Consider the following 23,488-nt stretch of genomic DNA (forward strand, 5'->3'; position numbering starts at 1 on the left):
CACCTAAAAGCTAATTTATTCATACTTTTATCATCAAGCTCCAAATTGTGATATCCTTGTTGGAAGCCTGACTTTAACAAAAAAAAAACAAAAAACAACACATATCACAACTGATAAATCAGAAAAATGATTACATGAGTGATCACATAAATAGCTGTACTGCTACATTTTCAAGCTGACGCCAATGCAATAGAAATATCATTTTATCAATACATGCCAAAAAATGAGCTGAACTGAGATTTTAAACCCAGTCAGTTTGATTAACATTTCAGAAGTTGTTTTTCACAGAAGCTAAACTTAAGCTACTTCGTTTGCTTTTAACAGACTGTAAACAGCAAAGACAAGCGTTTCAGAGACCTCTAACTTTTCTCTTGATGATCAAATAACACCAGCATTACCCTTTAAAATCACAAAAAAAAGCTTTTGCTTTTCTCTTCTGCTGACCCCGGACTGTTTCAGCTTGGATACATGAACTTGTCAGCATTGAGGATGCTGAAGCGCTGAAAGACTAAAAATGATCAAAACACTGGACAAACAAACAAAAAAAACAAGAAAAAAAGAACTCTCTGCCTTCCTTTAAAAAAAAAAAAAAACTCATTTAACTGCTTTACAACTGCTTTTCACCTCTCCTTCCACTGTGTGCAGTACCTTGCAGTCCCCATGAGCCAACATACGGAGAGCTGCTCGCTTTTACACACTGTGTTGTTAAATGCGACCACATTTTATTTACACCTTTTACAACGCCACGCGAACATGCATAAATCATGAGCCATGATGCATCCAAGCACTCACGATGAAACACTGAGTCAATGAAAAATGGCCATGAAGGATACAAAAACTCCATTTCATCAATGGACAAGGGGAGAAAAAAGATCCAGAGATTTAATATGTGCAAAGTGAACAACCTCAAACATGTAAGCTCTCATATAAGCTATCGAGCCTCTTCAGTCAATATTTAATTAAAAAAAAAAAAAAGCAACCTGTTTTCTCTCTGTATATAACTGAAAATAATTACTGAAGATGGGCAGCTTTTCGTTAACCTTCATTTACCAGCATCCACCAAGCAGATCACAAAACCAGTCTATCTAACTAGTTCAAACATATCAACTAAAATAAAACCCACAATAACTGCAAGCCTTTATTTAAACCATGTTTTCTCACGATTCATTCCTTTTCTCAGCTGCCTGTAGGTGTTAATGGTTGATGGGACATCATAACACAGCAGTGCACTGAAGGGTGCACAGGTTGCGCAATGCAACGCCACCCCCTCAATTAAAATGTCCCAATTATCATAAGGTCCCTGTGATGGCTCTCCAGCAAGCAATCATCACATCAGCAAAACATTAAGAAAAACACAAACAAGCATATTATCACTGCTTTTTTTCATAATCACTACACAAAATAACCAGTGAACTGGATCTGAGATACTGAGGTTATTAGACATTGCTGAATGCTTGCATGGAAACATAACAATCTATCAGCCACCTTTGTAATTAATCATGTCCAATTTTAGTGGCAGAAATCAGCCTCTTGCAACTTAGTTCATGTCCTTTTTTCTAACATGTCATGTAACTTCTTGTTAAAACTAAAATATTCTTACACAGCCAGATACCCTAATAGAAATGTGGTCAATAATAAGGTTTGCTCTGGTGGCATCTGAAGCTCTATAAAAGATGAGGGGCTCTCCCTCTCCGGACTTGATAATGGCTGTCGTACTCTGACAAATCAGAAAAACCAAGAGGGACTTTTTACCGTCCAGATTCATCTGCCCACCGAGTCTTTTTTTTCTCTAACAGCTTCTGTTTTCCACCTCACCTCAAAACACCGTGACAACGTTTCAGCACTTTAAAGATGAGGAATGACAAAGAGAGAGAAGGAGCAGAGTCCTGGACATAACAGATCACCTGGAGGTCAATCTTATAATTTAGCAGTTTTTCTTCTTAAATGTCAGAAAATAAGGAAAACTGTCAATCACTTCTTGAAAGTGCCACTCAGTTGTTTTTTCCTTGTTTTTGTTGCCCACATCTCAAATAAACATTGCACAAAAAGTAAGGAAATTAGAGCGAGGTAGAGAATTTTTTTGTTTAAAGTAAAATGCATGTGTGGGATGAGCACTAGAGTTAAGTATGTGGGCGGTGCTCATTAATGCCTTCCTTGTCAATGCCAAACAGCTTATTCTGCTATTGACTCTTGTTTGGTGTCATCTACTGGGCGGAATGATTGAAGTCTGAGAATTATTCATGATAGCCCGGCATATCTTCCGCATGGTGGTCACCAGACATGGCAACCCATTCCTCAACCAGCACTTGTCACAAGTCAGCTGATGTGGCTGTGTTGGTTGACCTGGTACGAACAGGACACCCAAGCTGATGCTACAAGTGTTCAGCAGGGCTGAGGTCAGCTGTTGCATCCTCTCATCTCCAAAATCCTGGAGGTAGAGTTTAAAAAAAAAAAAAAAACAGCTGTGAGTTGAGCGTTGTCATTGATAAAGTTTGGTACCAGACTGCTGAGACGTAGGATTGCTGCTTTTTTATACCTCTTTGCACTGAAACTACCTCCAATTATGACAAGCTTTGTTTTTCCAGCGAGGGAAAAAGTTTTCCAGTCATCACATTGACGGAAAAGATTTGGCAAGTTTTTCATGTGTGCAGCCCAATCAACCCCACGACTCATCCCACAAATGCATTTTTTCCTTCTAAAATGTGGCGCACTGTTGGAAATCCTGTTTACATGCCTCTAAAATGTGGCGCATTTTAGAGGCATGTAAACAGGATTTCCAACAGTATAAAAGTTATTGCCAAGAAGCATTTTTACAAGGAAGGGAAAAAAATTAACCCAGCACTAATTTTCTTACTTTTTAAAAAAAATAAGTTTACTGGTTTCTATTACCTAAAGAGAAGCATAGTGGCATCTTCTCATTTTTTAGAAGCAAGAAAAATCTGCATGAAAGATTAAAACAATTAATACGTTTACTTATAGTTTCCTTTCATTCAGCAGCACACACAGTGCTAGACTTACCTCATCTACTTTCTCAAATGCGTTGATGATATCATACGGTAGGCAGGACAGCAGGTCAATAACAAACCAAGTCTTCAGGTAGTTCATTCGGATCAGCTTGGGGTCCGAGATGACTTCCCCAGCGGGTCCAACAAATGTAGTGTGAAAGTTCAAAACAATATCCACCAGGAATATGACATCCACGATGCTGTCCACCACCAGCCAGGTCACATTGTTATGCTTTGTCTTGAAGGAGACGTTGTACGGGACCATGATGGCGGTGTAGAAAGTGAGGATGAGGATGACCCAGTCCCACGTGGTTTTGAAGAGGCAGTAGTGCAGGATGATGTGAGGAGGTGTTTTGGGGGTCTCCTGTTTGTACTGAGGTAGGATGTCGGAGCCGAGCTGCAATACCTGCCAAAAGGAAACATAATGCAGGCAGGTAAATAATATGCATCGCAGGACGATGTTGCAGTTTTAACTATGTGCATGTCTTACACACTTTCTTAATGATTTTTAAATAATGTTTCACTTTTATAACTGATTAAAATCATAATCAGATTTTTTTTTTAAAAAAACTTACTTCAGCCAGACGAGAGTGCTTGTGGACATTCTCTCCTTTGTGAACTGTGGGCTGCAGCTGTTGTAACACTCCCCTGCTGCTTGTTAGAGCTCGAGTCAGTCGGGCAAACTTCCCCCAGCCTGACAATTACAAACACATACAGTTTGGATCTTTAAAATGATGCTTTTGAACATATTTACTGGTAATTTATGTTTGCAGGGGCTTCAACATATTTTCCAATGGGAATCAGTGTCTGAAAATGCATTTTCAGGGCTGAACAAGTTCTTCCTAATTAAACTTATCAAACACTGATTTTCACCCTTGCATGTGAGGCATCCATGACTTTTTAGTTCGGAATATTAGGCAAGAAATCTAGCAGGAAGCTTAACTTATAGCTATTTAATTATGGACATGGGTGAGCTGGATTCTGATGTAATTGGATATCGTTGCCTCTCAGAAGTGTCAAGCTAGATGTTTATTACTTTATTATTTTCATATATAGGATTTAGGGAGTTTGTGTGTGTATGTGGATGTATGTGTGACTGCATGTGAGAGATAATGATCTGTTTATTAATTCCAGTAGATATATTATAGTGTTTTTACATTCCTATTGTTATGATGTGATGTTTCCTTGTTTCAGGTTCCTGTCTTATTATGTAGTTTTTCCCTGTTTCCTGTGTAGCCTTTGTTCTTGTTAGTTAGTTTTTACGTGGTCTCGTTAGTTAATTCTTCACACCTATGTCTTGTTATGTTCTGTCAGTATTTTTAGCCCTCAGTTCTGTTGTGTTTTGTGGGTTCATTGGGTTTGCGTTGGTCCTCTGAGTTCTTTGGTTCTTAATAAAGCCTCTAGATTTTGCATCCCTGCCTCTGTACTCTGCATTTGGGTCCACAACTCAGCATCCACCCCATGACACCTATGTTGTGTAGAGACCTGTTTTTTTTTTTTTAATATAATGTTTTAGCTTGTAAAGCACTTTGTGTTGCCTTCTGCAGGAAAAGCGCTTTATAAATAAAGCTTGATCTGATTTGATTTATAGCTATTTAAAATGCGAGCTAAATAAGAGGTGATATTTAACATCTAACGACTAAAAACCTGAAGAAGTTAAGAGATATTTGAGCAAACATTATTTATAGTAAGAGTTATACATTTTTCTTCCATCAGACTGGTCTCCACTTTTTCACTAACTTTTTAGTCAAAGAACATCCAAGTTGCTCTATGTTATTGTATTTAAACCTTTTTCCATAATACCAATGATAAGAGAGTAACAATGAATAAAAGAAATACTACCTTTTAAATTTTTGCTAAAGTGACGTGCAGTAATGAGCTAATCTATAAGTAACAACTCTGGATGATCTGATCTGATCAACAGTGATACACAGAGAAAAAGTTTAGTTCAGAAACTAGTGATAAAGTGAGCAGCTACCCAATGCCAATGTGAAATTCCATTTATATAATGTTCACTATTTAAACTGTTGCAAATGTTTCTTTTCTGCTCCTATCATGGCTTCGATCTGCAGGTAAGAAACCCATGACTCAAAAGAGCCCAACACAATTAGCGGATAGTCTTCACACTTCTCCCTGTTCAGTCTTCCATCCTACCTGCAGCACTCTAACTAGCTTGCACAACCATTGGGAGTGATGTTGCCTGTTGTGCTCAATCTACAATGTGTGTGTTTTTTTTTCTTTTGTTCTTTTTACTGAATTCTGAGTCTTCTTTAGCAGTTTTATATAAAACTCCTGCATGTTGGGCAGGAAAAGAATAAGCCTTTAAATCCCGTCAATGAAGTAGAAGTAGCACTGTGAAAGTAGGGGACGGATTTGGACGAAAAGTCGGCCCTTTGGCCAAGATTGACCCATATAAGATCATGCGCCACAAATCTGTGCGTTGTCTTAAATATGAACATCAACTGTGCAACTTATTAAAAGCACTTACAACTGTGCAGTGATTTCGCAAAGATCAGACATGTTAAATAATTACAATATTGTTTTAACCAGTCAAAACAACCAGTTAACCAGTTCTGCTGCTTTCATAAATAAGGAAGAAAACTAATGTGGTAATAAAACAGCAGTTTTATTGATGTGTTATCATCAATTCATCATAACATGTAAACACCAAGCGTGTTCACCTTTAACTGGCTAATAATGGATCAGACTTACTGTGTTTGATGGATCACTTTTCCTCTTTACACCACCAAGCAGTGCAGCTTACTACAGAACTACTATCACCATCATCATCATCATCATCATCATGCATGGCAGCTGATGAAGGTCTTGTTGCAGTCAAACTATCAATCAATCATTTTTAGGGGGAAATTTGGCAGTTTCTCTGTGCCTCCTCTGTTTTCTCTTATCAGACCCAGAAGGGGGTTTAGAAAAGGGGAGTCAGAAAAGGACAGAACAAATAAGCTGCAGATCAACGTGTTTCATGAGCTGCTGGTCAGGAGAGCAGCTTCTGCTAACTATTTTGATGAATTAATTAAGCTACTCAGACACAGGGACCACAGCAACAGTGGGAAGTGTTAATAATCTGACCGGGCCAGGCCAGTGTAGAGCTATAGATCTATAGAACTGAGTATACTCAGTTGTATGGACCAATAAATAAACTGTGTCAACTTAAAAAATATGTCGGCCCACCGAGAAAACACCCACTATGCCAGATGGCCCGTCCATCCCTAGTGAGAATAATCACAAGGAAAAGTCCTATTTCTTTCTCTCTAAAGTGTAATGGATGTATCAAGAAGCATTTGAAATTCTTAAGCATAAGCGCCTCAGTTAAATTTACTTATTTTCTTCTCATCCTTCTCATTGAGTCAACAAGTAGCTAGAAGAAGCATAGCATGAAGCTAATATAGCAGGGAGCTAGCAAGAGCCGATTCCCGCAGCTACAAGGTGAGAGGGACACCCTGGACAAGCCATCAATGCTGTTCGATCCATGTAAAAAAATTATTAGCAATTTTCTTTCATTCCATGTGAAAAATGGATACATCTAAAGCCCAGGACAAGCCATCACATGCAGAGTCGATAAAACGATTGCTCCTGAAAGTTAGCGTCCGCTTTTGTAGAGACCTGACAATGAAAACGCTGATTGAGACTTAAAAGAAAATTAAAAGTGAAGTAAGCACCCGATTTATATTAGTCAAGTGAATGAAAATGTGTTTTTAATTAATAAATATGTAGCTAAACTTTTTTCAGGATTTGTAAGCAGGCTAATGTTAGCAAGGGGTTAACATAAAGGTTGTATTGTTGTGTTGACAGCTTGTTTCTACGATGCTGGAACATTGTACAATGAAGGTTTGGAGAATGCCTTAAATAAATAAATATACATTCAGCTGCATGACAATTTCCCTTTTTTGTCTTTTGTACAACATGTTATTTTCAAATTGTTACTGAATGCTGTGTAAATATCACATGAGCACAAAGTGACAATGCTAACAAGCTCAACCTGCCTCAGTTCCTGTATTTTTTATCTGCAGCCTACACCGAGACAATACAAAGCCACGGTTGTTATTGTTGTCTGCAGGCCATGTCCCAAATGTTAGTCTGAACTGATGCTCTTAGCAGAGTCCTGCATAATGTTGCTCAAGCTTGAACTATGATCTCAATTTCATAGTAACTAAACATCCTGTTCCGTCTGGTTTGCTTATTTGTGGTTGCTCTTTTACACCAATTTGTGCCATCTTAACAGTTATGCAGCCTAGTTGGTGAATTTATGTTCTGTTCCGATAATGGAGGGTGTGTGTCTGGCTGACTGGGTACTTGCCAGAGCAGATACACAATGCATATGGCTGAATGGTAGTGGCTGACAGACTAATTTTACCTTATACCTTGCCTTATACACTGCAGATCACATGCCTATTGTACACTGTGAAAAAAACAACAACATGTAATTTGATTTTCCTGAGCTATTTGATGCCTAAGAGTGGATGCAAATTAATTTCTTCAACTCAAACACTCTGAAGTTGATATGTTGTGTTACAAAAGACCAGAAACAAATTTCATTTATGGACTCCAACCTTTAGAAGAATCATCTTCAATGGGCTGTTTAAAGGCTGTGATATCGCTGAATGTGCAAAGGAACAGGACCACTTTCTCTTGTTCGTTTCGAATGGGAGCAATCTTCACAAAAAACCAAACAGGCGTCCCTAAAAGAACAAAAGAGAACACCACATGTTGCTGCATCATTTGCTTATTTTGGAGGAAAAAGCTGAGTGCATAAGGAGCAGAAATTTTCATCAGATTTTTAATTTCCCGTGTTTTCCATGCACAGGTGCACACAACCATATTTTTCTGAGGAAGGTAGCTCTGGTCTGGCTGTCAACCAATTAGCACATTTCTACAGAGGTAGAAATGTTCTGGGCTGCCTTTGAACTCTGCTGTATCTTAGAGAAACTCTGCATACATTTGCATTACAAGGGAGCAGAAGTTCACATTTTCCTTTTTCTCCACATTTGAATTTGTTACTTACTGTTCTTCTTGTACATCAGTATTTCAAAGGAGTTCATCTCATAATTCTCAAATGTTAGTCGAACTTTTTCCGTCGTGTCCTTGTCGGTGAGTTCCCCATACATGAAGCTGAAAAACAAAAAAAGACACGGTGCTAAATCTTTGCACTAGAGTGTTGATTAAATCTTAAATGTATGAGTAACTTCAAAGCATTTCTTTTTTTTACTACTTGAGCTTGAGTCTCAGGACATCATGAAACTGGTAGCAATGATGTCAGTAACAGATGAAGACCATCCCCAGCTGGTTAAAATCAATCTGTGGAGCAGAGCTCCACTCCTTTCATTTTAAATAGCAGCTTTCTTGCAGACTGTCATTGTTTTGTCCTCCCCAGAGCTCCTTCTGTTAACACTAAAATGTCTATGTTACAAGCAAAACACACCAATATCTCTGTTATTGGCTGCAAGTGAAAATGCACGAGACACTGTGCGCAAAACCTAGTAGCACAGCAAGTCAGTACCAAGCCTCAATGCAGGATGGTCAAACTGGGCTCTGCTCATTTGCAGGCTGATCACTGCATACCGATTAAGCAGCAGTGGCTCAGATATAAATGGTCAAACCTCTCAGTAATATCAGAACAACATAAGCTGACATCAGCAGACGATGAAAGAATGCAACATCAAAATGCTCTTCACATTAATCGCTGTAAAACCCGTCAAGTTTCACCTAAATTGTGAAAAGCCTTGTTGTATATCAACCATTTCACTGGATCCTTACTGATGCAACGGGAGCTTATTTTTGGAGTATCATCTGCTACTGGAGTACAGTATGGCTTCAAAATAAGTGTTTCCTGAATAAGTGTTGACTGAATCTACAGTTATGACTGTAGCCTGAAGTTATACTTATCATTCAAATTTCATGAATCCTAGCTTTCCAGTAGTGTGAAACGTGTGTCTGCTATGGCAAGCTGCAGCGGCTCGCAGCAGGTTGTGGCAGCTGTCGGACGTGCTGCTGCAAGTTGCTCCTACAATCTGAGTTTGGTGTCTGTCGTCAGAGGAGAATGAAGCCGGGAAAGAATAAATTCCAGTGTTACTTTTACACCTTCCAAAACAAAAAATTTTCCCAATAAAGAAATATGTTCTTAAAAGTTCTGTAAAAGTCTAACATTGTAGTCTGAAACTGGTGAACAAGCTCACATCCGTGCATATCAGTGGGCGTGGTTTCGCTGCCTGCAAAGTGACAACCTGCCTTTTTTTGCATCTGGTAGGAGGGTGCTGTGAAGTATTTCAGTTTCTTGTGCACCAAGTACAGATCCACATCAAGAAAAACAAAACCTGGTTTTACCCTGTAGGTGCTGTTTTGAGCCAAAAATTTTTATGACAAAAATAAAAGAAAAATTTTTTTTTTTTACAACAGTATAGGTGGTTTTCATCAATTAAGTGCTGTTTACAGCTCAAAAAGCAGAGTTTAGGATGCATTACCCTTTTGAATAAAACAGTTTCTTTCATCACTGTGATAAAAAAAGTCTGCCGTCCAAACATGAAATGTTTCTGATCGTATCAACTGCATACAGTTGTGGCAGAATGTTTTTATGCAATAAACATGTTTTTAACTGCACTGCCATGCACTAGTATGTGTGCATGTGATTGCAGACAGAAAATATAAGCTTCCCCAAAAGCTCCTGTGTACTTCGAACCCCATGTGTATATATATATATATGCTGCCTATCATGCATCCTGCTGCTTTTATACACAACAATTGGCTTTTGTGTTGTTGTTCTTCCCCTGCTGTTTGTATCTTAAAAGGGAATCAACAAGTGATTTATGACTAGCTGATGAAATGCTGTGACATGGCATTATTTTCATTTTCTGTAGAAACAAAAATCTGCCAAATTTGTGTCTGTAATCAATACATTTATCAACCGTTTAATGTGTTTTGTGTGTATTTGTTATGGTTGTGTTTAAATATCTGCACAAAAACAAACAAATCTTCCCACTGAAACAGGCATATCTGTTTACACCCTTCCATCCCATTATCCTCATTCCCAAGGTGTTTCTGAGATGTCGTGTTTACCCACACTGGACACAATCAGTCACAGTTGGTGCTGGCACAGAGCCATAAAGGACATTTATCATAATTTATGTCCTAACTGTGAAAACCGGGGCAAATATAGACCAGCATTAGATTATAACTCATTGAAATTCATCTTAGAAGCATAAAAAGACAAATGAAGCCTGGTCTCTAATTGGCCGACTCCAAAGTAAAAACAAATTAAACATAAAGATTGGTCAAGCATCCATGAACACCTTCAACCACACAGCAGAGGCATTCATCTCACTTTACGCATTAGAGTCGCCCTCAGCAGCAGCCGTCCCAGCATGATCTAAATATAACTCAGAGTTTGTTATGAAATACAAAAGGCGGGCTATATTTATTGAGACAGTCTGACTCTGCAGAGAGTTTTCACACTCGTGCTTGATCTAATATCACTGATGAATGTCTTCCTATGCTCCTCTTCTACTCTCTAAGCTGGGAGGAGCACGACTTTCTTCAAAGAAAAATATTTCATAACATTTTCTGAAATTACTTTCCTGCCATGTGCAAAAAACCCCTTCAGGTTTGCCACTATGTTTACAACAGAGGAACCGGCAAAAAAAACACTCTGGACATAGCTGAAGAGACAGGAAGAGTGGTTAAAATGGAAACAACATCTTTGATCAGCACATTTCTGCGACCAAAAAGGGCTTCGTTATTAGACTCTGGGGAAATGAGCATATATTTTATGTTTGCGTCATCCTCAAAAAACATCCAACACCCACACTGAGATAACATTTTATGGCCCTAACGCCGAAGCTCACTAAGATGGTCTGAGACCAAAAGTAAAAAGAAGCCCAAGATGATTAAAGGTACGGTAAAATGTTTGAAGAAGAATGAAAGCCGGCAGTGGTACCTTATGAAAAAGCAGATACCAAGAAGTAATAAAAATGTTTAAAGTGCTACAAAATTAGGTGTAACATCAAAAATCTACCTTAATCTAGAATGACAAGAAGAAAAAGTTAATATGATGTGAGATAATTGTTCACAATGTAAATGGATATTATGTAACTTTTGGCCACTTTGGGCGCTGAACCTGTAACTTCCAACAAACTACATGACACTGTCCTATAATAAAATTAAACATCTGTGACACTCTCAAAAAAGAAATAAAAGCATAAAAACTTCCCTAAAAACATCACCATAAATCATAATTTTTATTGTCAAATGAAGCACCAACTTTGGCACAACTCATGTCAATAACTTATTAACATGAAAACATCAGCGTTAGCACTTGGTTTATAGGAGATTACAACATTGCAACATTGCTTCCTATTGAAAAGAATATGAAAACCATAAAACTTAAGCCATTTTTTATCACTCAGTTACTTCTTTGATACTTACATAAATTCTTGGAAGTATATTTATTGCTGTTTATTGCTGCAAACAAGCCAAACTTCCACAGAATGTTTAGAAAGACTCGTTTGCTTTGGTCCTTAGCCAATTAGCTTCAACTGGCTGCATTTAGCTTCTACTAAACAGCAAAATAAAGACACAGAGGTATACTGCAACGATTTGGGCTTCTGGGCTTTGACATCCCTCCAATTGTATGTAGTGGTGAAAAAGGTTTAAAAATGAAGAAAAACTTTTCTATTACCAACTATCTAAAGTTCTCTGACATGTATCACTGGACAGTGTAAATGACATCATGACAGGTAAATTTCTTTAACCCTGCCTTGTTACAATAACTAGATATAAAACTTATAACTGTTATAAATAGATCTATATGAACTATTTAAAATAAAATGAGGAATGGAATTAGGATAATACGAATAGGTTCAGGTGTGATGGTGTCTTCTTGAGTGTTTATAAGAACACTTCTGGAGTCAGATTTGGCACAGATGGATGTTGATTTATTCCAGGATTTTGCTCATATCAAACATCCAGAAGTGGGACATGCAGGTAGGTGGACATATCAAAGGATGACTATAAGGCTATGTGTGGTATTTTGTCAGTGAAGAACTCTGTAACATCCACCGGCTGTACGGGTGATATTTCCTGAGTTAGCCAAATAAACTTTAATTAGCAGATTGTTGCTGCAGCTCTTCATGCAGGCTCCACACGACCTCTCTTCTCATCCAGTCTAGTGCGTATAGTGCAGCTGCAGATGCCTCCGCCCAGGTATCTAGATCTGTTTGTCTCTATTATTTGTCTTTCTAACTTCGCCGCCCCAACATTTAATGCCAAATGTGCAGCATGAAAAGTCTAATTGTAATCTACTTGATTCCCCTGGCTTCATCATCTGGTGTCTCAGATAAGGGATGAGACGAGTTACTGGCCTTGTGTACACTTTGTTCTTTATCTAAACCTCTGCTGTCCTAATGTGGTCATTCGGTCATGGGAATACTACCTTCCCAATCTGCCATAGGGATCGAGGTAGCTGTGGCTCCACCATCATCATGACTGATCCAACAATAAGGTCAGAAGTAGGACACTTACGCTTGCTCTGCAGGATGTGCAAATATTTGCTTATGAAAGCAATCTAGAGCCTGTCTGCCAGCATCTGAGAATGTCTCCACTTCTAAGGTGCAAGGATTTCTAACTGTGGATGGACCGGGAAATGAGTGGTCAAGCCGCCCCTTCAACAAACAGTTTGGTGTGACCGGTTCCAGACTAGCTACATTACGTGAAGTGCAACCCAGCAGTTTGGAGTTGAGTATGTCTTCCACGTCTAAAAGGACAGTCCTGAGTACCTCTTCACTCACAGTTTGAGGGGGAAATCGAAAAGTCTGGACACACTTCGCCATGACGAACAAGGCATTGGAAACTTTGCATAGAGGTTTTGGTCCACATTGACGAGAGCATCGCACAGTTGCTGCAGATTTGTTGGTACGTGTGTGGCGAGAATCTCCTGTCTTATCAGTTCTCAAAGGTGCTCTATTGCATCAAAATCTGGTAACTTTGGGAATCAGTGGAGTCCAGTGAACTTGTCATGTTCAAGAAAGCAGTTTTAGATGATTTGACATGGTGGAAGTAACCACCAGAAGATGATGGACTTGGTCAGCAGCGATACTTAGATAGACTGTGGTGTTTAAGCAACACTGTTAATAATAAGAGCCCAAAGTGTGCTAAGAAAATAACCCCGCAAACCAGCCTGGACCATTAAAACCATGTACACATACAGTCAAAAAAAAAAAAGAGTCCACATAACCTTGTTTTTCAAAAACAAATCCATCCACACATATCCACATAACTGCGTTAAGCACATTTATAAGCATATCAAACCTTCAGGCAGCAGTAGAGCCCTTAATCATATCCAATCAGAATAACCTTCCATCTCACAACGTCACTTCCACAAAACACGCCTCCAACCTGATATAGTTAGGTGGTGTCCTTAATCTCATCCTTCACCTTTGGTCGTCTATGTGTAGCAGTACTGACGGCCGTGTAAAAACAAACACACACAAAGCACCTGGGCAATGGTAACGCCAACAGTTTTGAGGACGTCCATGCTGTTCAAGCAAACAAAGGTCGCACATGTGTTGTAATGTTTTTTGGGGTTTTTTTGATGACGTTTCAAAACCTAAAACCCCGATTATATATGTCCACATGTAGACATGCGACGCAAGTTTTGATTGCATAAATCTGGTTTTTCCTATGGATGACAGGCCAAATTGGAGAAAAATAACTTTGTTTTTGTGAGAAACTCTGCTACATGTGGACAAGGCCTGATAGTGTCACAATCTGCTCTGCACCTCCTCCTGATCTGCTGCTCAGACACACCCCTCATCAGTTTAACTACCTTCACCTGCTGCAGTCACCTCCTCTCCATCTCCAATTAAGTCGGTATATATGCAGCTTCACACCACTCCAGCACTTATCCCCAGGCTGCTCTTCTGTTATCCACCTGATCTGCTCTTAACCAGTGCTTTCTTGTCTTGCCCCTTATTTGAATTCACACCTAGCCCTCATCTGGACCACTTTCCAAGAGGGGAAACCCATCAGCAGTGGGTTTGTGCTTTTGTGCTCTCAATCCCATGTGCCTTCTGCCCGCCCTGCTGGTCCTGTGGTTATTTGTGTGCTTGGCACACAGGAGCTCTGAGTTTGACTCCAGCTGTATTCACCCTGCCAACAATTTCTTACAAACTACTAAATAAAGACTGTGTTTACCTGCCAAAATCATTTGTGCTGCTATTGGGTCTATTTTCCGCCCATTGCAGGATGGATCCATGCTTTCATGTTTAAGCCACATTCTGACCCCCTCATCTGAATGTGGCAGCTGAGATGAAGACTAATAAAACCAGATGACATTTATACAGTAATGGTGAGCCTGTACAAACTGGAGTTTCCTGTTCTTAGCTGTAAGGAGTGGAACCCAGGTTTTTCTTTTGTTGCCCATCTGTTCCAAACCAAGCCAGCTTAATTTATAACAGCACTTTACAACAGCAGCCACTGAACATATCATATAAAAAACTGAAACATAGTAAAAGACAATAAAAATCAGTTAACAAAACAAAAAGCAAAAGAAGAAATAACAGCAAATGTATACTGGGTGACTGTGTGGCCCTGTGACGGACTGGTGACCTGTCGAGGGTGCACCCTGCCTTTTGGCCAATGACTGCTGGTATAGGCTCCAGCTTCCCCGTGACTCTTAAATGGAAAAAGCGGTTAAGACAAAGAATGAATTATACTGATTGAAATGAGGTGGGTCTTAAAAAGGGATTTAAAACTGGACAGTGATGAAAACTGTCAGACCTGCCGTGGTGAAAGGTTCCACAGGCACCTTCAGGAGCAACTGATCCACTGAGCAGAAGGACCGGGATTAGATGTGTAACAGTTCAGATGGTGGGGCAAGCTCATTTAAAGACTTAAAAGACATTTTCATAGTTGAATATATTCCAAATAGAGCACTTCACTCTCAGACTGCAGGTTTACTTGTGGTTCCCAGAGTCTCGAAGAGTATCATGGGAGGAAGGGCCTTCAGCTATCAGGCTCCTCTCATGGAACCAGCTCCCACCGTGGGTTCAGAAGGTAGACTCCCTCCACACCTTTAAGATCGAGCTGAAAACCTTCCTTTTTCATGATTCTTATAGTTAGGATATAAGCATCTCCTGAGTTGGAGTCTGAATGTACGGTAGTCTGAATGACCCAACTGTCCAGGTTTTGCTCTTTGCTCTTATAGTTATGGGTAGTCTAGCCATCCGTTACTTATGTAGCAATGGGGGCGTCACCTGATGCACTGAGATGTACCTTGCTCCATTTCTCTAATATAATAATGTATAAATATATGAGAATATTGCCATTTCTAAGTTATTTCTCCTTTTTTCCACAGGTTTTCCTGATTAAGTGCAGCTTTACATGTTCTGTCTTTCCTGTCGTCTCCACCCCAACCAGTCGAGGCAGATGGCTGCAATCCCTGAGCCGGGTTCTGCCGGAGGTTTTCTTCCTGTTAAAAGGGAGTTTTTTCCTTCCCACTGTCGCCGCGTGCAGCTCAGGATGGGGGATTGGATTGAAGTCATGATTCGATGCAGTCAGTTGGTTTCTATTATAGGATATGTATGAATTGGCTTGAAATGATGTGTGTGTTAAGTGCCCCATGACAACATTGTTGTGAAGTGGCGCTATACAAATAAAGCTGAATTGAGAAAAAAAAACAATTAAAGGATTTTAGAATGAACACTATAAAAAAACAAGCGTCCAGTGTCAGTGCACTAACACAGGATGAAGCCTTCTCTCTTACATGTTCCAGTCAATTTTAGACCAGTCGCAAACAGGACAAAAATGTTTGAGAGACACATGTGTAAGCCATTGCAGTAATCCAGTTAAGCATGAATTACAGTCACATTTGCTTCAAGGTTTCTATGTGTTGTACACAGAGATGGTGCTCTGCATGTCTTGGTTGAAACCAGTTGTCGGGTTTGTGTTGCTTTCTTCTATCTGTCCATTCTCTTCTGACATCAACAAGACATTTTCATCCATTTGACTGACTGAACTTTTTCTCCATCTAAACCATTCTTCATAAACCCTGGAGATGGTTGAGCCTGAAAATCCCAGTAAACCAGCAGTTTGCCAGCCTATAATGGACCAATAACCAGAGCAACATAAATCCCTTCTTCCCCAATCTGATGCTCATCTTGACTGTGTCTATGTGGTAAAGACAACATGAAATACTTTAATGTGATTGGCTCATTGGCTTTTTAAGTGTTCAAGCAATTGATTGGTGTACCTTGTAAAGTGACCAGTGAGTGGGATTGAATGAAAATATTAAATTACCCTCTAAAAATTAAAGTTGCTTTCTTAAGAGAATTTCAAGTTTCCTACATTTTGTTTGATACTCTCTATACTCCTGAATTTATCTTTACATTTACATTTATTTCTACATTTTTAAAACGTTGCTCCATTTCTTTAAATTATAGATGTCTTTAATCAATTAATTTTCAATGAATCAGTTCTATACTTAAGCTTTGACACCCACATCATCCTGATCAACTCGACAAAATGAGAAAATATTCATTCCTTACTTATTAATAACCTTTTGAAACTCATTGCATGCTCTAACATCTGAGGAGTTTGCCATTATCTACTTAGTGTAAATTGTCACTAATGATTAAATCAGTAGTAATGAATACAGTAAATCCCTGTGTGCTCTCTAGCAACTCATCATTATCTTTTACACAGCTCTAACTTCTTGGTTTGCACAAACTACTCATTAGTGATGCAATAATTGTCAGGTCGTGTGACAGGAGTCCTCCTCACTCATGTCTGTGCTGCATTATAAAGTGCTGGGAAAAGCCTTCAATCAGCTTTCAAAAGAGATTTTAGCTTTCTTTTCTTTATTCTTACCTACACTAGACTCCACATCTTCAGGCAATCTGAAAATAAACCAAAGACAAAGCATCTAACGCTCACTTCAGTGTTTGTTTTGGCAAGTGTTCTGAGTCTTATGTTTAACGGCCTGCAGGTCTAAATCAGTAATAGCTGCAGTGCTGGCTGTGATGAGCACCATCTTCATCGACAGATGAAATCTCCCACGGATTTCAAATCTGGCAGCACCAACTGTTTCACTATGATCCTATTTATATGGTGGTTATTTGCCTTGTTACAAGCACATGTTCAAAAATTATTTGCAAAAATAACAATGCTGTTCATTGGAAGAACTTCTTTTCTTTCTTCGTGAACAGTTTGAGAAAGGAAGAGCTCCAGCGAGACAATGCATGTCCACAGGCTTACAGTTAGTCGGTGATGCAGAGGCAGTTTTAGCTGTTACAACCAGATTACATCACAGATCACTGACTTATATATGTGGTTTCTGGCTCCGTAAGAGGAAATCATCTACTGGACACCCTTTATGTGTGGGGAATATCAGGCTATATCTTTCACAATGTGGTGAGGAAGAAGGATCCAAATGCAGGATGAAGCAGGCAGATGAAGGAAATTATGTATTTTAAAAGACCAAGAAACTGCAACAGCTTAAAAACTGAGTGCATAATAACAACTAAAAAAGAACCAAATGGGCGGAGTGAATGGGTATACTGCAGAGGAAGTAATCACTGAATAGCGAGCAGATGTGGAAATCAGTTTCAGACCAGGTACAAAAAAAAAAAACAAAAAACAACAGAATACTGAACCTGATCTTAGAAGCAACCTGAGAGCAAACTGAAGAAACTATAGCAAAAACAAAAATCCAACATGAACTACACCCAAACTTGAACTAATCCTGATAGATCATGATGTCAGCTCTGCACGAGCGTGTGTTTTTCCAATTTTAACCCCTCAGAATATATATATATATATATATATATATATATTTTAATTTAAAAAAAAAAACAGGTGGGCATCTCCAGTCTTCAAGGGCTGCAGCCCTGCAAATGTTGGGAGTTTCCCTGCTGCAACACACCTGACTCAAATCAATGGCTAATTAACAGATTAATGCAGAGTTTGATGTCAAGCTCTGCACCAGTCTGCTAATTGCCAGTAAGTGATGTGTGTCAGGTGTGTTGCAGCAGGGAAACTCCCAACACTTGCAGGACCAGAGTTGCCACCCCTGTCATAAACCCATGATCTGTCTATATGCACTTTAATCTTCAAAGTCACTGAGTTGCATCCACCAATAGCTTCTCAGCATCTTCTTAAATGTGTTTTAAGTTGTATTTAAACATTTTCAATGAAAACTCTGACATACACAGCATGTTTATAGACCAAGCAATTATTCATATCGTTCCTCTTAGACTGATAGATATCTCATACGGTGTAAGGACAGACCAGCTTCGGATAGATAAACGGAAAAAATGCCCATAAGGTCACGAAAGGTCTTTTTAAAGAATGAATGAAACAAAAAAAATAATAATAAAAATGTGCACGAAAATTGGATTGTCGTAATCTTTAAAGTGAGACATAAATACTCACACTGTGACATTTAAATAATATAGAAACAGCTTTCTATAGAGCTAGTAGCTTTTGTGCTTGTGTTTCAGTAGAAGATCTGTACCAACAAAGCCAAAAGAAATGCTAATATTTCTCTCCTCCCCGCTATAAGAGAAGTTCTTGTAATCTCACTGGTAACTGTTTTTCATGTAAATGCAACACATGAGTCAGTGTAATTTAGCTTTGACTAATGCCAAAATAGCTTCGAAATACAAATACATACATCTCCACATTACTTATTTGGTTGAGTATTTAATATATTCCTGAAGTGACACTGGTAAATCAAAATGTGAGAACACATGAACACTGTGGCTTAACTACATACTAAGACACAGAACTTCAGGTTTACCTGCAGGTGCTACTTTTCTGCATCACTTCTGCTCTATGGTACCCCGACAACTTGCAGAAACCATCATTGCTGTAGACGATGGGCCAGTCCACAATCTGAGCATTTCCCAGGACAAAATTGGTGTCTGTTTTGAAGTGAAGAAGAAATAAACATGAAAATAACATATGTGGTTACAGTATTTACAAAAAGCAGTGTGCATGTGCAAGCTCTTATTTTGGCTTGGGGGAAAAAAACAGAGCCTAGCAGTCAACCATTTGGTGGTCACAGAACACATGATTTAAGAAAGAGCTGATTTAAAATTAAATTAATAAATGTGTAAATTTAAACATTTTTATCTCATCTGAGGGACTCAAATACTGTCAAACTGAGTCGATCCATATAATTGACATTTATAAGATTATTAATTTAAATAACTCATAAGTATTTCTGGCTTATTCAGTAATAATACAACTTATTTGCTTATCATTTGTTTATTATTTGATAAAATAGTAATGTTTACCCTTCAGTTAAAACAAGAATAGAAAAAGCAACCCTTAAGAGCCAACACACATTTAAGTGATTTGCATAATTGTTTAAGATCATTTGTGGCTCATTTCACACTAAGTGGAAACACAGACAATACATGTGTGCCAAGCACAAACGCTTTATTCATGAAGATAGCATCTACATTTATCATTCCTTTACCTTTTAAGTTTTTTTTTTCTCATTAACAGTACTGGAAAAACTAATTATCCCTTTTTTTTATTTATAACTTATGAGTTGGGTTTGCAATGAGTTAACTGTTTTTACTGATTTTGGGGCAACAGTGGATATTTGTTTTGCACTAATAGGTATATAAATGGCAGCTCCTATAAACAGCATTTTTAATGGCAAATGCAGCCTAGAAAAACAATAATATCTCATTTTGTTGGAAAACAGAACTCATATCGCATGTTTTGCATATTCAAATGTTAGCAATGCCTCTAAGCTGAAGTTATTTGTGTTCAAAATGGTAACAAACCTACATAAACAGAGCCCCATTTACATTTTAATGGCCTATTTTTCTCTCATCCTTTTTTAACCTGTCAGATTTCAGTGTACTTAATTCAGCTTGTGTCATAAAACATTAAATAAAAGGACCATTTGCTTTAAAGCAGCTGACTCTCCAAGCTGAATACAGTATGTAGTTGACTGTTACATTCACTCTAAAGGCAAAAATTAATTTCTACATGTACAATATTTACTTTACTTTCTTTATCAAATTACAATGAAGACAAGGACATTATAAAGGTAAACATAGCAACTGAAATTTCTAAAAAAAAATAAAATAAAAAAAAAAAAACACATTTCCTTTTCAAATGCATTTTATAGCAATACTTTACTGATAAAACATCTTGTCACTTTACATTTTATATAACATTTTCGAAAAATAAGCAAAACACAAGGGTTGTTTTGAAGCTGATTAAACTAAGATTTTCAAGTTATATTTTGTGTATATTGGTTGGTTATTGATTTTTTTTAATTTGTTTTAAATTTAAAAAAAAAAAAAAAAAAAAAAAAAAAAACATTTAAAAAGTATATTTTAAAAAATGCCTTAAAAGTTGTAAAAATTTTAAAAACCTTGACATGATCTTGGCAACCAGTAAAAAAATAGTTGCTGTAATGGTTTTAAATGGAACAGTTGAAACAAACCACACTACACACTATCACACAACAAAGCGACAACACAATGCTAAAATATATGTAAACACCAACAAACACTTGATCATTAAATACAGACCAGATTTCAAGCTGCATGGAAAGACATACAATAATATATTTTCTTAGTCACATCAACACAAAACATCAGACATAAGCAAATACAATGGCAGGGTGTAAGGGCACAAGACGTTCCATGCCAGCTTGTTATTTTACAATCAACACATAAATGTAAATTTTGTGAGAGACAAAACATAAAATCCAAAGCTCAGTGATTGATAGCCCTGGATCTGTTAACATACTTCTATTAAAGTAAAGAATTCATGAACGCTAGAAATATCCAAAAGTGCTTTGTAAATTAACAGCATTGGCTACAGAACATTTAGTAGAACATTACAAAGAGGTAGATACTGTAAAGAAAACAAGAGCAGAAAGCCAAATTAAACTTCATAGTATACCTGTCTGTCTATGTGACAGTGTCCAAACTGGAATTTTTAAAAAGAAAAGAAGGTTAACAGATTACAGGGAGAAACGTGTTGAATGTCAGACAAAGAAGATGGGTCATGTCAACTGAAAGAGACACTATGTTGCTTTAACCTGAATGGTTAAAGGCTTAAAAAAAATACAAATGTAAAATACCTGAATCAACCATTACAAGTCCATTAAATCGGCCAAATTGTTAGTCATCCTACAATGTCTGAATATGTCCACTGATGTCATCATAAAGGTTCAGTTTGATCAGAGGTGTTGAGATGTTTTTCGAGGCATTGCCAATTTGTTTTGTTATTCAATCAAACTACTGGTCTTAAACCAAAGACAATGTGCCAAAAAGAGAACTTGACCACAATTTTACTGACAGTCTACCTGATTGTAGTGGGAAAAGGCCTCTATTCATAAAACTTTAGAGTAATACATGAAAATCAGTGTTATAACATTGAAAACATTTAAAGTAGATGTGGGGTGAAACTCTGAAAACATATATATAATTCACAAGACGTTCATTTTAATTTCTAAAGACTAATGGAATTTATGATTACAGTATTTTGCATGAAAGAAGCAAATAACTTCATTAATTCTTCCACGTTGTGGCCACCGAAATGTAGCGTAATGGCAGTATTATGTATCATTTAGCTGTTTTTTGTTTTTTTAGTTATGAGAGAAATGTGTATGACTTTTTCAGATAATATAAGTATGTGACTTCAGCTAATGTCAGTTTTTGGTGGTTGGCTTTATCTTCAATCCTCATTTCTGTTCATGGTCAGTCAGTTAGCAGCTGCTAAATAAGCTAACTGAGCAGCAACTGAAGCTAGCTACTTCTTCATAATATAAAGGGCCTCAGCTGCTTATACAATTATTGCTAATGTTAGGCTACTGATACAACATTGAGAAAATCAATATTGTTCCTTTTTCATTATTTTTAAAACATGTTGTGGCCTCTAAAGACCTCCACTAAAATAGTAGGAGGATAGCAAAAAAGCTATAATTCAGAGCACAAACCTGGTGTGGCACAGCATCTCCATTCCCTGCACAAATATTTGGGCTACTTAAGTGGACTCATTTCTGAGACACATTTTGGGGATTTCAGGAAAACTTAAATGTTAATGAAATAGTCAAAAGCAACCTCATTTTACAGACTTCCACCACTTTATGTAAGATTACTCCAGACAGTAGCACTGCCTAAATGGGAACAGCTTGCCATCATTTGCTTATTTCCAGCTCTAACTTGTTGAAGAAAAATGTCTATAATATATTTGATTGGGGGCTGCACGGTGGCGCAGTGGTTAGCACTGTGGCCTCACAGCAAGAAGGTCGCTGGTTCAATCCTTGGCTGGTTTGGTCAGTGGCCTTTCTGTGTGGAGTTTGCATGTTCTCCCCGTGTATGCGTGGGTTCTCTCCGGGTACTCCGGCTTCCTCCCACCATCCAAAGACATGCATGATAGGTTAATTGGTCACTCTAAATTGCCCCTAGGAATGAGTGTGAGAATGAGTGTGAGCGTGAGTGGTTGTTCATCTCTCTGTGTGGCCTTGCGATGGACTGGCAAGCTGTGTACCCTTGCCTGTCGCCCAAAGCCGGCTGGGATAGGCTCCAGCTTCCCCGCGACCCTGAATTGGAATAAGCGGTTCAGAAAATGAATGACTGAATGAATGAATATTTGATTGGAAAGAAAAGCAACTTACATCAAAGCAGGTGTCTGTTTGCTATTTTTTGTTGCCTAATTTCAGAGTTGGTAGAATAGCAGTAACTGGAACAAAAAAAATATTTAATTGCCTATGAATGGCCACCCACCATTGTGTTTCAGCTCAGATTAGAGTCTCATCTCTTTTGTTTCTAGCTTGGGGGAGATAAACTGCTCACTAATCCATGGATCACCCAAGGTCATAAGAAAAACATGGATTTTTGTCTTTAAGTGATTGGTTTTCCTTTCTTTAATGTCCAAGGGATCCAAAAAATGATTCCGTAAAGGCCATAAAAATTTGTCTCTGATGACTGATTAAAGCACCATAGGCGACCCCACTGAAAAAGCTGCCTTTATAGTTCAATGTAATCCTGGACCTGTAAATGTATGTTGTATTTATGGCCAAATTGTAGTAATGAAAAATAGCTTTTATTGAGTTTCACAAGAAACTGTTAAATGTTATGGCTCAGGTCTGTCATATCGTATCGTATTGTATTGTTTGTATTTGTTTATTTTTATTAGGATCCTCGCCATACAAAGTATGGCAAGGCCCTATTGTTGCTGATTATTATTCTTCTCGGCGGCACAACTCACTCAATTTTGACCCCCTTAGCCCCCGTGAAAAGTTGCGAAACTTGGCACACACCTCAAGCCCGGCGAAAATAGCGATATTCTAGGGTCCACATGCACGCCAATGCAAAAATGCCTCGACAGCGCCCCTAGAAACGCCAAAAATGGTCCCTAGAATGGGGTCAAAAAAGTTTAGTTTGACGTAGGACGACGAAATTCGGTACACATGTCTACCACCTCAAAACGAGTAGAAAAGT

General features: G+C 38.2%; 1 protein-coding gene across 1 annotated transcript in view; it reads right to left on the reverse strand.

The window, feature by feature from the left end:
- kcnh1a (potassium voltage-gated channel, subfamily H (eag-related), member 1a) overlaps nucleotides 1–23,488 on the reverse strand; it is a gene marked incomplete at both ends in the record, with an annotated part of 62,737 nt that overhangs the window by 37,129 nt on the left and 2,120 nt on the right. Inside the window, 5 exons of the mRNA XM_079249395.1 lie at nucleotides 3,019–3,411; nucleotides 3,581–3,699; nucleotides 7,574–7,702; nucleotides 8,026–8,132; nucleotides 18,808–18,931. Coding sequence (XP_079105521.1) covers nucleotides 3,019–3,411; nucleotides 3,581–3,699; nucleotides 7,574–7,702; nucleotides 8,026–8,132; nucleotides 18,808–18,931 — 872 coding nt within the window. The remainder of the gene's footprint in view (nucleotides 1–3,018; nucleotides 3,412–3,580; nucleotides 3,700–7,573; nucleotides 7,703–8,025; nucleotides 8,133–18,807; nucleotides 18,932–23,488) is intronic.

This window comes from Telmatherina bonti, assembly GCF_933228915.1.
Source record: "Telmatherina bonti genome assembly, chromosome: 11".
NCBI classification, from domain to species: domain Eukaryota; kingdom Metazoa; phylum Chordata; class Actinopteri; order Atheriniformes; family Telmatherinidae; genus Telmatherina; species Telmatherina bonti.